Genomic DNA, 16,835 nt, shown 5'->3' with positions numbered 1-16,835 from the left:
TCATGTCTCTCTAATTGAAAATGAAGCTCCTGTTCTCATGGCTCTGGATGTATGGGGGCTGTGTGTGTGTGTGTGTGTGTGTGTGTGTGTGTGTGTGTGTGTGTGTGTGTGTGTGTGTGTGTGTGTGTGTGTGTGTGCGTGCGTGCGTGCGTGCGTGCGTGCGTGCGTGCGTGCGTGCGTGCGTGCGTGCGTGTGTGTGTGTGTGTGTGCGTGTGTGTGTGGACTCACTAAACACAAATGCATCCTTTGTAAATAATGTGTTGGAGTGTGCCCCTGGCTATCCGTAAATTGTAAACAAGAAAATGTTGCCGTCTGCTTTGCTTAATATAAGACATTTGAAATTAATTATATTTTTAGTTTTGATATTTAAGTATATTTTAGCAATTACATTTACTTTTGATACTTTATTATTTTCAAAACGAATAACTTTTAGACTTTTACTCAAGTAGTGTTTTACTGGGTGATTTTCACTTTTACTTGAGTCACTTTCTATTAAGGTATGACAATTGGGTACTTTTTCTGTGTGTGTGTGTGTGTGTGTGTGATTCTATCCAGAATAGTTCATTTTACACCAGATGATCCCATCTGCCTTTTGCAGTTGCATAACAATAATGTAATATTTTAAATCCTTGCAGAACACAACTGTTTGTTGAACTGAAATATCAAAGAGGGCAGAAATGCACAACATTAGTCTATTACAATACAAAAACACGGTAGAGTGCATTGATATTTAATTGTGTCTAAGGGTTGTTTTGTGCAGATTATAGAAGCAAGTTCATTGTAACAGCATTTCCAATTGTTATTAGAGGTGCTGGCCCCGCCCAGAGTCGTCTGTTTATGTTATGACCCCTCCCATTTAACCATATAGCCTAGCAACTAGAACCTCAGGTCTTTCCTTATTGGTCATTGTTCAGATTTCCGCCATATTCAAAGAATTTCAAACATCCGTCTACTGTTATTATTTTTTCATAAATAGTTATCTATTATTCTCACCTTTAACATTGATTTCTGGTTCTGCCTTTCAAATGGAGGAAACAGGTGAAGCACAGGTTCAAATTTCGACACCAGAGAAGCAGAATGACAGACCAAAGAGAAAGGCAAACATGAAGAGGAAGTTCACCATAGATGATGAGACATCCCCCGAGAGAAATAACAATAGCAAATCAAGGTGAGACAAACGCGGCCTTAACTATTGCGTGCAGGGGATGAAAAGATTATAAGTGTAAACTATTTATATGGCGTTAACAACGTATTACCAACAGACTCCAGCTAACATTATTTAGATAGCTAATAATATTAGTTACGTCAGTTGAATGTCTGTTTCGATGGCTAGCATGTGCCTGGCTGACGTTACAATTCGAGAAAGTTGTCATTGTTACACCCCAGCCTACCTCATGGTTCTCACAAGGGAAGTAAAATTATAGGCTTGATGACTTTGCACATGAGATCATGCACACCGCTAATGACATGTCACTATAAATTCCGTGAATTTTCTTTCACCGGTGTCTTTTCATTATCGATAACGTTACACCTATCAAAGCAGGGCGAGTGTGATGAATGGTCAACCATTAATCTTGGAGCGGGTTTGCGGAATGCTGTCATATCACGTAATTATACAATATTATACAATTGAACAAGTTCTCATTTACAACTGCGACCTGGCCAAGATAAAGCATAGCAGTGTGAACAGACAGCAATAATAATTTCAATTTAGCAGATTAACACTGGAGTGATAAATTATCAAATGGTCATGTGCAGGTAGAGATACTGGTGTGCAAAAGAGCAGAAAAGTAAATACATAAAAACAGTATGGGGATGAGGTAGGTAAATTGGGTGGGCTATTTACAGATGGACTATGTACAGCTGCAGCGATCGGTTAGCTGTTCAGATAGCAGATGTTTAAAGTTGGTGAGGGAGATAAAAGTCTCCAACTTCAATGATTTTTGCAATTCGTTCCAGTCACTGGCAGCAGAGAACTGGAAGGAAAGGCGGCCAAATGAGGTGTTGGCTTTAGGGATGATCAGTGACACCTGCTGGAGCTCGTGCTACGGGTGGGTGTTGCCATCGTGACCAGTGGACCGAGATAAGGCGGAGCTTTACCTAGTATGGACTTGTAGATGACCTGGAGCCAGTGGGTCTGGCGACGAATATGTAGCGAGGGCCAGCCGACTAGAGCATACAGGTCGCAGTGGTGGGTGGTATAAGGGGCTTTAGTAACAAAGCGGATGGCACTGTGATAAACTGCATCCAGTTTGCTGAGTAGAGTATTGGAAGCCATTTTGTAGATGACATCGCCGAAGTCGAGGATCGGTAGGATAGTCAGTTTTACTAGGGTAAGTTTGGCGGCGTGAGTGAAGTAGGCTTTGTTGCGAAATAGAAAGCCAATTCCAGATTAGATTTTTGGATCGGAGATGTTTGATATGAGTCTGGAAGGAGAGTTTACAGTCTAGGCTGACACCTAGGTAATTATAGATGTCCACATATTCTAGGTCGGAACCATCCAGGGTGGTGATGCTAGTCGGGCGTGCGGGTGCAGGCAGCGAATGGTTGAAAAGCATGCATTTGGTTTTACTAGCGTTTAATAAGAGCAGTTGGAGGCGACGGAAGGAGTGTTGTATGGCATTGAAGCTCGTTTGGAGGTTAGATAGCACAGTGTCCAAGGAAGGGCCAGAAGTATACAGAATGGTGTCGTCTGCGTAGAGGTGGATCAGGGAATCGCCCGCAGCAAGAGCAACATCATTGATATATACAGAGAAAAGAGTCGGCCCGTGAATTGAACCCTGTGGCACCCCCATAGAGACTGCAAGAGGACCGGACAACATGCCCTCCGATTTGACACACTGAACTCTGTCTGCAAAGTAGTTGGAGAACCAGGCAAGGCAGTCATTAGAAAAACCTTGGCCAGGTCGATGAAGACAGCTGCACCGGGGGGGGGGGGGGGGGAGCTGAGGTTGGAGTAGCCAGGAGGAAGGCATGGCCAGCCGTTGAGAAATGCTTGTTGAAGTTTTCGATTATCATGGATTTATCGGTGGTGACCGTGTTACCTAGCCTCAGTGCAGTGGGCAGCTGGGAGGAGGTGCTCTTGTTCTCCATGGTGGGGCAACCTCAACAAGAAATGTTTTATTTGCATGCCAGCAAAGCCACAACACTAAACAATACATTCAAATGGTGCCCACAAACTGTTAGGGCCTACATAAAGCTGTCCCAGCAGCGGAGTCCCACCAGCAGTCCCAACACCTGAATATCAACTACGACTTGTCTGGCAGCGAAACAGTTCATTCAGGCTCATTTACTGCCTTTAACAAAAAAAGACAGCTAATATGGCTGACTTGGTTAAACAAATGTGGATAAGAGGCAATCTGTAATTTCGGTTAAGACATTAATGAGCTAGGACGGACATAGTCAATATAACTATTTGTTCAGCACTTTTGAAATGTACAGCAACAGAATTCAAAACAGGCCGTTCTTACAGTATTCTTCCTGTACAGCAGGTCAGAACTGTAGTATAAATAAAGGGGGCATATAAGCAGACAATGAAAGCGCTTACAATATTCAATGATGACATTTTTCTAAAACAGGCTATAGGCTACATGTGCTAGGCTACATATGGGGGGAAAGGAGACCAAATTAATAGGGTGAAGAACACAGGCTACCAACAGCTTACTACACAATATACATTAATATTACATTCTTAGCTACAGTATACATATCTCCCTGGCATATTACATAATCTATGCAGCAGCATACAATACATTTTTGGACTCACCTTGTTGTGCCTTGCTCACTTGAACAAGAAGGTGGCGCGGCGGTCCTTCGTGGGCAAATTTTGTCTGGAATCCTCTGGATGTATGGTCCTATCTCCCATTGGCTATCTAGCTAGCTTTGTTAAACCCCGATTAGGGCTTATTTGACAAAGATACAGTCGTTCAAGTGATGGCCGCCCGCATCATCGGCGTGCCATGAAGGCGTCACTCTCTGACCAAATATGGTGTCCTATAAGATATACTACACCCCTAATGAAGTCTTGTTACCTTCTAGGATCTCTGAGGAATAGATACGAACATGATTTGACTCGTTCCAACAACATTCAGGGTGAGATTTTCACAGATTCCTTTCTTTGCAAATTGTACGAGTGGAAATACAAAATCGATCGTGCATGCTATATGGACCTTTTTAGCATATGAAATTTTTTATCTAACAAAACAACACTTCATGTTATCTCTGGGACCCTTTGGATGATACATTCTGAAAACTTGTTAGGAGCTCTCTTCAAACACGCATGGCATTTTTTTGCAGTAATAGCTACTGTAAATTGGACAGTGCAGTTTTATATATCCTCTGAAAGCTTAAAATCTTGTTAATAAGACACTTATATCTACCATCATTTGTTGTTACTCTAATATCTGTGATCTTGATATAACGCGCTGCATGATTTCTAACTGTCCCGTTAACGGAAAGCCGATCCTTAATTAAACATGCAAACACATTTATATTGCAGCTAGAAGGTAGTGCTGGTTGCATATTCCAAGTCCTTGGAAAACCCATTTTAGCTGATTACTTTTGCATGTTCCCGTCAGGACCTAATTATCCTTTTGCGTCAGCACATGCCGTAATTGTAAACTTTTAAACAGACAGTCAGCTACAGATAGCAAGTACTGCAAATAATTTTGTACTACTGGACAGTATGCTGCAATACTGTAATACACATTAGTTGACCACAAGGTGGCAGTAAATGCCAACAAATTAATCAAGTAACCACGAATAACAGTTGGTGTGGGTGTTTGGATGATAGATAAATAGTTTGTTAGTCACGTGTAGGGACGCAGATGTAATTTCCAGGTACAGGGAAAATCTTATGCGCCGTGCTCCAACAGTGCAGGTCATTTAAAAAATAAAATAAATAAAAAGAATTGAGTGAGTGATAATAATATATACACATTTACAACTGTGGGGGCAGGGTAAGAGTGAATAAAACAGGAATATAAAAAATAATACTATATACTTTACATAATTATTATTTTAAAAATGTAACCTTTACAGTTAAGAACAAATTATTATTTTCAATGATGGCCTAGGAACAGTGGGTTCAGGGGCAGAACTACAAATGTGTACCTTGTCAGCTCGGGTTTCGATCTTGCAACCTTTCAGTTGCTCGCCCAACGCTCTAACCACTAGGCTACTTGCTGCCCCTTACACTGTAGCAATGATAAATGTCCATTGGGGGTAGTCCGGCGGGGGGTGTATCAGGGAGCTGCCTAGTGACTATCGAGCAGCCTGATGGTCTGGGGATAGAAGCCAGTCTGACAGTTTTTGTCAGAGTTGGGACGTGCCAAGTATACTGTTTAGACTTCCTATCAATTCAATTCAATGGGCTTTATTCGCGAGGGAAACATATATTTACATTGCCAAAGCAAGTGAAATGGATAATAAACAGTAAACATTACCCTCAAATTCTCACTGAATAGAGACATTTCAAATGTCATAGTATGGCTATATACAGTGTTGTAATTTAAAAATTAAAGTACAGAAGGGAAAAAAACATAAATATGGGTTGTATTTACAATGGTGTTTGTTCTTCACTGGTTGCCTTATTCTTGTGGCAACAGAAACAGAAGCTCAGTTTCCACTTAATTTTGTGGACAGTGTGCACATAGCCTGTCTTTTCTTGGGAGCCGGGGCTGCCTACGGCGGCCTGTCTTTTCTTGGGAGCCGGGTCTGCTACGGCGGCCTGTCTTTTTTTGGGGAGCCGGGTCTGCCTACGGCGGCCTGTCTTTTCTTGGGAGCCGGGTCTGCCTACGGCGGCCTGTCTTTTCTTGGGAGCCGGGTCTGCCTACGGCGGCCTGTCTTTTCTTGGGAGCCGGGTCTGCCTACGGCGGCCTGTCTTTTCTTGGGAGCAGGGGCTGCCTACGGCGGCCTGTCTTTTTTTGTGGAGCCGGGTCTGCCTACGGCGGCCTGTCTTTTCTTGGGAGCCGGGTCTGCCTACGGCGGCCTGTCTTTTTTTGGGGAGCCGGGTCTGCCTACGGCGGCCTGTCTTTTCTTGGGAGCCGGGTCTGCCTACGGCGGCCTGTCTTTTCTTGGGAGCCGGGTCTGCCTACGGCGGCCTGTCTTTTTTTGGGAGCCGGGTCTGCCTACGGCGGCCTGTCTTTTCTTGGGAGCCGGGTCTGCCTACGGCGGCCTGTCTTTTCTTGGGAGCCGGGTCTGCCTACGGCGGCCTGTCTTTTCTTGGGAGCCGGGTCTGCCTACGGCGGCCTGTCTTTTCTTGGAAGCCGGGTCTGCCTGTCAACCTTCCTTGTGTCGGGGCAGTCACAGTGGTCAGGTATTCTGCCTCTGTGTACTCTCTGTTTAGGGTCAAATAGCATCTAATTATTGTTATGTTTTCTCGTGTTTTGGTTGGGTCTAATTGTGTTGCTTTGTGTGGTCTGTTTGTTTGTGAACAGAGCCCTGGGACTCATCTATAGGTTCATCTCTCTGTAGGTAATGGCTTTGTTATGTAAGGTTAGGGAATCGATTTCCATTTATGTGGTTGTCGAATTGAACGTCTCTTTTCTGGATTTTTATAATTAGCGGGTATCGGCCTAATTCTGCTCTGCATGCATTATTTGGTGTTTTACGCTGTACACCAATATTTTTGCTGAATTCTGCATATCTCTCTGGCCTACAGAACAGCATATGTCTCATGAAAGGACTTTGCACTTCTTGTTCAAAGTCTCATAAAGATAGTGTTCCCGTCTGACTCCAACCTCTACTTGTAGGGAAGAAAATACTTGATTTGTTTCTACTTTTTTAATCTTTCCTGTTTGAGTATACAATTTATGACACATAGTCTTCATGAATTTCCCCAGGCCTTTAAATCAAACTTACTATTTCAGTTTTAGGCAGACAGAGAGCCAAAAGTCAAATTTATTTTGGGGTAATCAGTACTGAGAAATTTGATGTTGGCATGTGGCACACTGGTAGGCTTTCCATCCTTTGTGCCAAAAGGCCCCTGCCCACTGTTGGGAAAACATGGAAAACTGTGACTATAAATATGACCCCAATAGCCAACCCTGCAGGAAAACAAGGAGAGTGTTGCTCAGTGGACTTTGGATTACTAGGTAATAGGTGTTTGATTGCATGTTACCTTTGTGATTATTGAGCCGCGTGCTCCTGTCTCGATCGTTATTCACTGTCCTTCAGCCTCAATTATGTCAACATTTTCTGACTTGCTTCCAGCCTATTCAGGTGTTATCCACCCACAGAAGTGTGTAAGAGATAGGTCTACCTCTGAGTAAGAATCATACCCCTGCCTGTGACGTCCAATCACAAGCCCCAGGGACCGACCTTTGTCCCCTTTTAAAATGGACAGGTGTCATGGGAGCAGAATGGTCAGTAATGTTCTAGAAAAATAAACAACTAACTATATAATGTCATACAAACCTAGATTGTAAAACATCTCTAGTTTTTAGACCCTTTAACAATAGCATTCAGGTGTATTCAATGTAATGTATCCAATGTCACGTTTCCAACCCACGATGAGCTGTTCAGAAAGCTGATACCAGCCATTGTGCTGGTGTGTGGGGCCTTTTTATGCATACGTGATTGATGTCACTTCGTATTCACTTGGTCATAGCAGTCAGCTTTGGGGCAAAGGCCACTTTCACTGTGCCAGTGTGAGAGAGCTGTATGTGCTGTGAGTCAGTGGAAAGGCATCATAGTTGGCCCTGCCTTTGTTTGTTAGGTTAGGTTATGTAAAACTGATTCCAACCACCCCACCTCCCGCCACCCTGGCCTCCACTCCTCCAGTATTTCTCACCTGGAAAAACTCTCTTGCCCCAGGTAAAGATTTCAGAGTAAATGACCTTCAGGCATGCACAGTCAGACACTCGGAGGGGTTTTTATGATGAACTCTGTCAGGTGCACCACATTGCTATCTCTGTTTTTTTAACAGGTCAGCATCCTTAAACATCCGGTCCACACATAAGGTCAGATAAAAGGAAATTGTGTCTGAAATAATCATTTGTTTTGTAATTGGGATGTTTTTTCATTTGAATGACCCAGGCTCCCGAGTGGCCCAGCGGCCTAAGGCACTGCATCTCAGAGCTTGAGGCGTCACTACAGACACCCAGGTTCGAATCCAGGCTGTATCACAACCGGCCATGATTGGGAGTCGCATAGGGCGGCGCTCAATTGTCCCAGCATCGTCCGGTTGTGGCCCTCTAAACAACATTACATCCCATCGACATTACAGAATCTGAAATAATCGATTTAGGCTAAGGTCAGGTGTGACTGTTATCTGGTGTGTGTGGGTCAGAAATGTGAGTAAAAGCAATGTTGGCCTAAACACTCTAGGATGATACAACGTTGATGTCATTTGCTGTACAACGTGTGCATCAGAGAGGAAGAACCTTCCAAAACATCATGATTAGGCCTAAATCCTGTTAGCAAACACCTTTCCCAGTCTCTGGGTGGAATTATTTTCTGCATTATTACATAATGTACCTTTTTACTGTGTTTGTTTAGAATGATGAGCCAGGGGGAGAATGAGAGACAGGGGGAGAATGATGAGCCAGGGGGAGAATGAGAGACAGGGGGAGAATGAGAGACAGGGGGAGAATGAGAGACAGGGGGAGAATGAGAGACAGGGGGAGAATGAGAGACAGGGGGAGAATGAGAGACAGGGGGAGAATGAGAGACAGGACTGCTGGTGATAATTGTGTTGTTGTACACACACACCTGTGTTGGGCTCCAGCCTCATTCCCTGCATGTTTTGACCACTGTCTGAGAAATAGCCCTGCTCTGGCCGTCCCTTGGCTTCTCCTGAGGGAGCTACTGTGATTATCTAGTGTTCCTGTGAAGCTCCATTGCATTCCTCAGACACCACCACCAGGCGGACACCAGAGAACCACCCAGGTCGTCACAGCGTAGCAGCATAGCTTTCATTCATCACCTCGCATACCTCAGTGTTCCTGCTGTCTACAGAACACACCGGTTCCCAGAACATAGAATAACACAAAGCATCACCTCACTTTATGAGCTCATTGGCTGCCAGATGTCACTGGGATGTCTATTGGACAGGAATGTCTCACTGAACAGAGACGTTTCTGATAGCATACTGTTGATAGACCTATCAGGGTACTTATTACTGGTGTCTCTTCAGATTTGTTTCACATCATGGCTCATTGTCTGAGGTAATGTCATTTTGAATAATGTACACATTAATACACACCCTAGGGGTGTTCTTGACAGTTGTCATAACCATCCTCCTCACCTCCAGGCCACAGCAGATCCAGTAACTAAACTCTCCCTCCTTTTTCCCACCTTATGGTGCGTTCAGTTGAATACTGAGTCAAACCGATCATCCAGTTCAGGCTTTGGTTCTGACTCATGCAGGAGCAGCACTGCTTGTGCGTAGGTCTCTCGCTCATAATGGCTGTATGGTCTCTACCATGAGTGTCACTGACCACAGTCCTCATGATGTAAAGGGGTAAGATGACGGAGGAGTGTGGTGTCTGTTGACCACCTGTAGTGACCTTTCACATCTCCCAGTGCCACACAGACACACCTCTCTCTTCTGCCCAGGTCTCTCTCTCTCGCTCAATTCAAAGCGGTTTATTGGCATGTTAAACACATGTTTACATTGCCAAAGCAAGTGAAATAGATAATAAATACAAGTCAAATAAACAAATAATAACGTTACACTCATAGAATATCCAAAGGAATAGAGACATTTCAAATGTCATATTCTGTCTATATACAGTGTTACAATGTGCAAATAGTTCAAGTACAAAAGGCAAAATAAATCAACATAAATATGGGTTGTATTTACAATGGTGTTTCTGTTCACTGCTTGCCCGTGTGACAGCAGGTCACACATCTTGCTGCTGTGATGGCACACTGGTATTTCACCCAATAGATATGGGAGTTTATCAAAATTGGATTTGTTTTTTAATTCTTTGTGGGTCTGTGTAATCTGGGGGGAAATATGTGTCTCTATGGTCATACATTTGGCAGGAGGTTAGGAAGTGCAGCTCAGTTTCCACCTCATTTTGTGGGCAGTGTGCAGATAGCCTGTCTTCTCTTGAGAGCCAGGTCTGCCTACGGCGGCCTCTCTCAATAGCAAAGCTATGCTCACTGAGTCTGTACATAGTCTAAGCTTTTATTTGTCTCTTTTTCCTTGTTGATTCTCCCATCCCTCTCTTTATCCTTGGCCTTATTCCCTACAATCTTCTCTCCACCTTTTAGTCCTATATCTTTCTTTCTTCCTGTTTGACTTGTCTTGTCTGAACTCCCTATGTTCTTCGTTCTCTCGCACTTGTGCTCTCACTCGTGCTCTCTTTCTCTCACACTTGTTATTTCTCACACGTGCTCTTTCTCTCACACTCGTTCTCGCTTTCCCTCACACTTGTTCTTTCCCTCACACTTGTTCTTTCCCTCACACTTGTGCTCTCACACTTGTTCTCTTTCTCTCATGCTCTCTCTCTTCTCTCACACTCATTCTCTCGTGCTCTCTTTCTCTCACACTTGTGCTCTCACTCGTGCTTTCTTTCTCTCACACTCGTGCTCTCTTTCTCTCACAGTTGTGCTCTCACACTTGTTCTCTTTCTCTCGCACCCGTGCTCTCTTTCTCTCGCACTCGGGCTCTCTCTCTCGCACCCGGGCTCTCTTTCTCTCGCACCCGGGCTCTCTTTCTCTCGCACCCGGGCTCTCTTTCTCTCGCACCCGGGCTCTCTCTCTCTCGCACCCGGGCTCTCTCTCTCTCGCACCCGGGCTCTCTCTCTCTCGCACCCGGGCTCTCTCTCTCTCTCGCACCCGGGCTCTCTCTCTCTCGCACCCGGGCTCTCTCTCTCTCGCACCCGGGCTCTCTCTTGCTCGCACCCGGGCTCTCTTTCTCTCGCACCCGGACTCTCTCTTTCTCGCACTCGGTCTCTCTTGCTCTTTCACTCACTCACTCACTCACTCACTCACTCACTCACTCTTAGGGAATTCCTCCACTGTCCGCCAGGCCTCCACTACTAGTCGTTCAGTACCGATTTCTGAGTGCAGACCACATAAGAAGCTGTAGAGTGGCACCACAGCTGCGGTCAGTGCAGTCTGCCCTTCACTATAGACAAGTGCTGTGTCACTGTGCACAATGCCACCTGTAGCAACGAGGCAGGCCAACGGAATGACTTGGCCCAGTAACAGCAGTACAAGAGGAACACATGCTAGAGACAAGTGGTTCAAAGGAATCAAGGAAAGAATGTTAGGATTGTAGAGGTTTAATTTCCTTTGAGGTTTCTCTATATAAAGACCATTATCACCAATCTGTTTTCAGATATGATCTGAACATATTGTTGATGGTTTCAGAAGATATGAGTGTCCATCTAAGTAACACCTTGACATTAACTCAAACCCAAACAATGTGGAAACTGGTCTTTTTGAAAGCCGTCCAATTTGGCTTCATCGTCACTCATGTGGGTTGTTATCAGCGTGTGACAGGGCAATAATAGAAATCCAATCCTTCTGTCTCAAAAGACTGGGGTTTTTAGGTGTGCTGACAGGGTGCCTGTCTGAAGGGTAATCGTCTAGCCAGACAGAGGGAATAGATTGCGCTTTGTCTAAGAGCTCTCAACTTGTCCTGATCTGACCTAAACTAGCCCACTCTAATGGCCAGACTGACGTAATCCCTCAAAAATCCCTTATACAGATCTCGCCCTCATCAGGTTATCAATGATTAAATATAATCAGAAGTTGAATCATTGATGATAACCTGATAAGGGTGAGTATTGTATTCGAGGGGTTCCATGAGGTCCATGAGTATTGTGAGGACATCTTGGAGACCTGGTAACCCTGTGGGTGCTGCACAGAGAGTGAGGGGTGAAGGACAGTTCTCTGACTGGATCTACTCTGCTGGGTGTCTGAGGATGCAGCGAAGGGGACATCGCTATGGCTACAGCAGGCTGTGGTATGTACCAGAGCCCATGCACCGTGTGCCACAGATGTATACGGTGGCACCTGAGCATGGGTCTTTGGGGAAGGCACTGAATGACTGAAGTAGTTATTCTGTTTGAGGCACTTCCTGCACTACCATGATTGAGCGTTCACAAGGCAGGGGTGAGCTTGCGTTCTTGCATGCGGTTGTTACCTGCTGGCGTTGTGGTGGTGTTATGTCATCTCATGCCCTGAGATGGAAAGGTCTTAGTAGTGTCACCTTTTTGAATTAGGGTGTAGGGTATGGTGTTATTCATATTGTACTAGTTGAACAAGCAATCATTTCCTGCTCTTTTTCCATCTTCATCTTGTAGGCCTGGACTGAGAAGAGGGAGCTCCTTCACCTTCCTCACTCCTGGGCCTCAATGGGACTTCAGTCTGGTGAGTACAGCCTCCATCCAGCTCTTGTTTTTGTGTCTCCCTGTTCCCTCACAGAACCTTGGCTCATTCCACTATCCTCCACATTTTATCCTGGCATTATGGCTATCCGGCCTGTTTGTGCAAAACTGTCTGTTTTGGCTTCAAATCTGGCCTTGGTGTTTTTAAACCGACACGGAAGCAAATGGACTTGTTCATTCTCAAAGCTGTAAAGTTCCTCTGACTTGGACCACAGATACTGACTCTGTGCACTTAGGTTTAGGAAAAGGTCCTTTATCAGTAAGCGATAATGACAAATGACTGAATCACTTTGGTCTTAAGTTATTGAGGGGAGGTTTGGACTGCATCTTGGATGCATCCGGCATCACCTGTGTATCGGTATTCAGAACATAGTCTATTGTAACCCAGCCTTCACCCATTACTCCATAGTGGATGATGGTGTCACTCAGGATCCCGAGTGGCACAGCGGTCTAAGGCACTGCATCTCAGTGCAAGAGGAGTCACTAGTTTATTATCTGATTCGAATCCAGGCTGTATCACATCCGGCCGTGATTGGAGTCCCATAGGGTGGTGCACAATTGGCACAGCGACGTCCAGGTTTGGCCGATGTAGGCTGTCATTATAAATAGTAATTTGTTCTTAACTAACTTGCCTAGTTAAAAAAAAAATACAAATTACTGCATTGTTCATGATAGCCTTGATCCCCAAAATAAAGGCACTCAAACTAAACCTTGAATCGCTCATGCAACTCGCAATCACCTCTGAGTGAGAGGTGACGTAAGCATTCTGCAGGTCCATCTGATCCTCCATTCAGGAACTTTTTAATTGCATGACTCCCTCACAGCTGATGCCAGGCACAGGACAGACTACCCAGTGACCCAACAGTGAACAAACAAGAAAAATCTTCCTGTTTCTATTTCCCCTTCAACATAATGGAATCAACATAGCTCCTGTTCCTCTGATTGGCCGGCCTACTGTTTACAGTAAAACCTAGACCTCAATGTGATCAGTGATTGGAAACAGAGTTGAGAGGAGAGATTAGAGAAAGGAACGGAACGACAAGGCCTGGAGCATTCCAGGGTTTATGAGTGAACCCCAGCTGAAACCCTATCTATCACTCATCTGAGCCGGGGAGAGGAGGAGATGAAAAGAAGGGACGAGGGAGGGAGGGAGGAGGAGAGGAGGCCAGCGGCTCTTCATCTCGTGCCAAATGTTGCCTTTGATTCCACTAATTTACTTTAACTGGCATGCTTACCTCAACCACTAAAAGCATATAGCGCTTGTTGCCTAGGCCCCCCCCCCCATGACTCCACTATTATCTAAACTTTTATAAATCTACCCAAAGAGAGAGAAATGTAGACAAACGGTGGGCTCCTTTCTTCTCCTTTGTCTCCCATGCCCTCTTATCTCTACCTTGAAACTTGAATAAGGTCAGGAGGATCCTGTGCTTTGATGTGGGAATGTAGGGGACTTTCTGGAGGCTGGGGCAGGCATAGTACAGTTTAGGTAGGGGGGGGGGGGGCTGTAGTGTTTCATATTATCTCAGACTACATTAGCAAGGCCTCAGGACAGTTCTGTAATGTTGAGAATGTCATTTAGGTTTCCAGTTCTGTGCAAAGCCCAACTGCTGTTGTGTGAATGTAGGCAGGTAATTAGTAGGGGAGATGGCAGCTTTTCTGTCTCTCCCAGCGACGTGTTCAGACAGACAGAATGTCAGTCAGCATCGCTTTCCATGCAAACGTACCCACTTCAAACAGGTGTGTGTGTGTGTGTGTGTGTGTGTGTGTGTGTGTGTGTGTGTGTGTGTGTGTGTGTGTGTGTGTGTGTGTGTGTCTATGTGCCTAGGAATTGAGATTGTATTTTGATGTGCCTATGTCTGTGTGTAAGATCAAGCACCCTAATTCAATGATATCAACATAAACCTACCCAGCACATACCAAAAGACTGAGGTGGGGTACTAAGTATGACCACTGATTATCATAGTCTCTGTTCTAGAATCTCTTGAGAGTCCATGGCATTCTTTAACACAGTGTCGACCCCCCTGCCCCACCTTTTTCTATGCCTACCTACCTCATACTTTGTTTTGTGCCGGTAATTACATAGGGCCAGCCAGGTTGTGTATTCTGGCAGCTGACCAGGTCATGGTTTTATTGTGCCATTTTCACGTGACACACACAAACAGGCCAGCACAATAATAGGCCAGTGTTACTCGTGAGAGAACTCCACTGTTGCCTCACTCCCAACCCCCACTCTGCCCTTTCTACACTTCTCCCCATCCTCCCTCTACCACTCCCTCCTTCTCTCACTGTTTCCCTCTCTCTGTGCAATCGATGTTCCTCACCTATCATTCTATCAAGCAGAACATACTTAACAAATATCACCAAGTTCTTTATCTAATCCCACCTGACATTAATGCCCTTTTTTCTCAGGCCTAAGCTGGGCTTGTTTAAAAGGTTAGTTTAGCCTAGCCCATGATGTCATAGTAATGTAAAATTGTATAATTTGCATGGGCAGCAGCAGCAGTCAACAGAGACTCTGCCCTCACACAAGCCTTGTTGTCTGGGGGAGGCTCTGAAGAGGAGACCCCTCTAGCCCAGACTTGCATTGCATAGGCAGTAGTTTGTTAGGTTCATGAACTGAGGAGCTTCTACATTATGCCTCTAGTCCAGTGTAAACATTCCATCTAACCTGGCACACCCTTTTGATGATTTCATCAAAAACTGACCAGAAACACATCGTTGTTTAGCAGCTAGCCTAGCACTATGCAGTTAAGCCCTCTGATGATAAACTCTTTAATGTCTTGTTATTTTCTCTGATCAATCACTTGAATTCCTTTTTGAATGGGGATCAGCTTAATGATTAGTCATTCAGTCACTAGCTGATTAAAGACACTAGTCTAAAGCTATTGGCTAATGAGCCTTTTTTTATAGCTAGTTGATGAATGGCTACACTGTAGCCTTTTGATCAGATTGCCAGTTTCAGCCTCTCCTTTTACAGTCAGCTCTACTATAAACAAGAGTTTAATTGATTGATCCCACTTCCCTCATTAGCTTCAGAAAAGGTCCTAACTTCCTCAATTAGCCTACCTTTAAAAAAAAAACTGACTGAGTGTGGAACTACTGTATTCAACAGCTGTAGCACTAAATGAGAATCTCTTGTTAAGGAGCTGTACTGTAGTATTGCGTAACTTTCTGTTAGCCAAAGCACTGTTCACTCCCCTTAGTAGGCTAACTAATCATATAGCCTTGTTCTCTCATCTGGGGCATTGCATATGGAGGCCCCTTGTGTCCCCTTGTAATTTATGAACCATGCATATTCACATTTTCTCACCTTGTGTGATCAGATATTGCACAAGGAGTTGTCTTTATATTGCACAAGGAGTTGTCTTTATATTACACAATGAGTTGTCTTTATATTACACAATGAGTTGTCTTTATATTGCACAAGGAGTTGTCTTTATATTGCACAAGGAGTTGTCTTTATATTACACAATGAGTTGTCTTTATATTACACAATGAGTTGTCTTTATATTGCACAAGGAGTTGTCTTTATATTGCACAAGGAGTTGTCTTTATATTGCACAAGGAGTTGTCTTTATATTGTACAAGGAGTTCTCTTTATATTGTACAATGAGTTGTCTTTATATTACACAAGGAGTTGTCTTTATATTACACAAGGAGTTGTCTTTATATTGCACAAGGAGTTGTCTTTATATTGCACAAGGAGTTGTCTTTATATTGCACAAGGAGTTGTCTTTATATTACACAAGGAGTTGTCTTTATATTGCACAAGGAGTTGTCTTTATATTACACAAGGAGTTGTCTTTACTGTGGAAAGCTGACAGGTTTGAGGAAGAAATGCCCATTTACCTCCTTCAAAACAAACTATTCATAACAAACAACTACCTCAACATACTGTCTCACTCTGCACACCCGTGCTCCCGTCTCGACCTGAATGCCCTGTGATGGCCCTCTACTCCCTCTGTGGTTAATGTGCCCTAATGACAGCACCCTAAGAGCCCCGGCAGTCAGGCGACCCCAGCGCTCCTCCAGCCTTTACAACCCTAGTCACATACACACAAACTCCGGGCCAGACCTCATCTCACCTGCCAGCTGGTCTTCTCCCCAGGTGTTCAAGTGTTCTTGTGCTTCATTAACCCTTTCCTGTTCCCAATGGAACCTGCAGGGGTGAACATTGTCCCTGGGGCAATAGTGGCAGTTCTTCACTTCACTGGGGTTATTCTCAAACCTATGAGACCAGGATAGGACAGGGTAATGGGGCAGAGGGGTGGTGGTTGTCTATTCTTGTCTAACTATTTCTAACATCAGAGAACAGCAGGAGTCCAGACTAGATGTAGTTGTTTTGTGTGAATTGGAGAGACTCGTGTGTGTGTGTGTGTGTGTGTGTGTGTGTGTGTGTGTGTGTGTGTGTGTGTGTGTGTGTGTGTGTGTGTGTGTGTGTGTGTGTGTGTCTAAATTTGAAAAATAACAATCTCATTTCCATCTGTC

General features: G+C 44.5%; 1 protein-coding gene across 2 annotated transcripts in view; it reads left to right on the top strand.

Moving 5' to 3' along the window:
• The first annotated feature begins 953 nt into the window (after positions 1-953).
• LOC109864563 (neuroepithelial cell-transforming gene 1 protein) overlaps positions 954-16,835 on the top strand; it is a 32,475-nt gene continuing 16,593 nt past the window's right edge. The window contains exons 1-2 of one of the 2 annotated variants that reach the window (XM_031797995.1): positions 954-1,168; positions 12,264-12,330. In XM_031797995.1, the coding sequence (XP_031653855.1) occupies positions 1,026-1,168; positions 12,264-12,330 (210 nt within the window). In that variant the 5' untranslated portion in view covers positions 954-1,025. Of the gene's footprint in view, positions 1,169-11,747; positions 11,924-12,263; positions 12,331-16,835 lie in introns of those variants that run through there. The other variant, XM_031797994.1, reaches the window with a different exon arrangement.

The sequence above is a fragment of the Oncorhynchus kisutch genome, linkage group LG19 (genome assembly GCF_002021735.2).
Source record: "Oncorhynchus kisutch isolate 150728-3 linkage group LG19, Okis_V2, whole genome shotgun sequence".
NCBI lineage: Eukaryota > Metazoa > Chordata > Actinopteri > Salmoniformes > Salmonidae > Oncorhynchus > Oncorhynchus kisutch.
The sequence above is the reverse complement of the archived record's forward strand: the minus strand, read 5'-3'. Positions and strand labels throughout refer to the sequence as shown.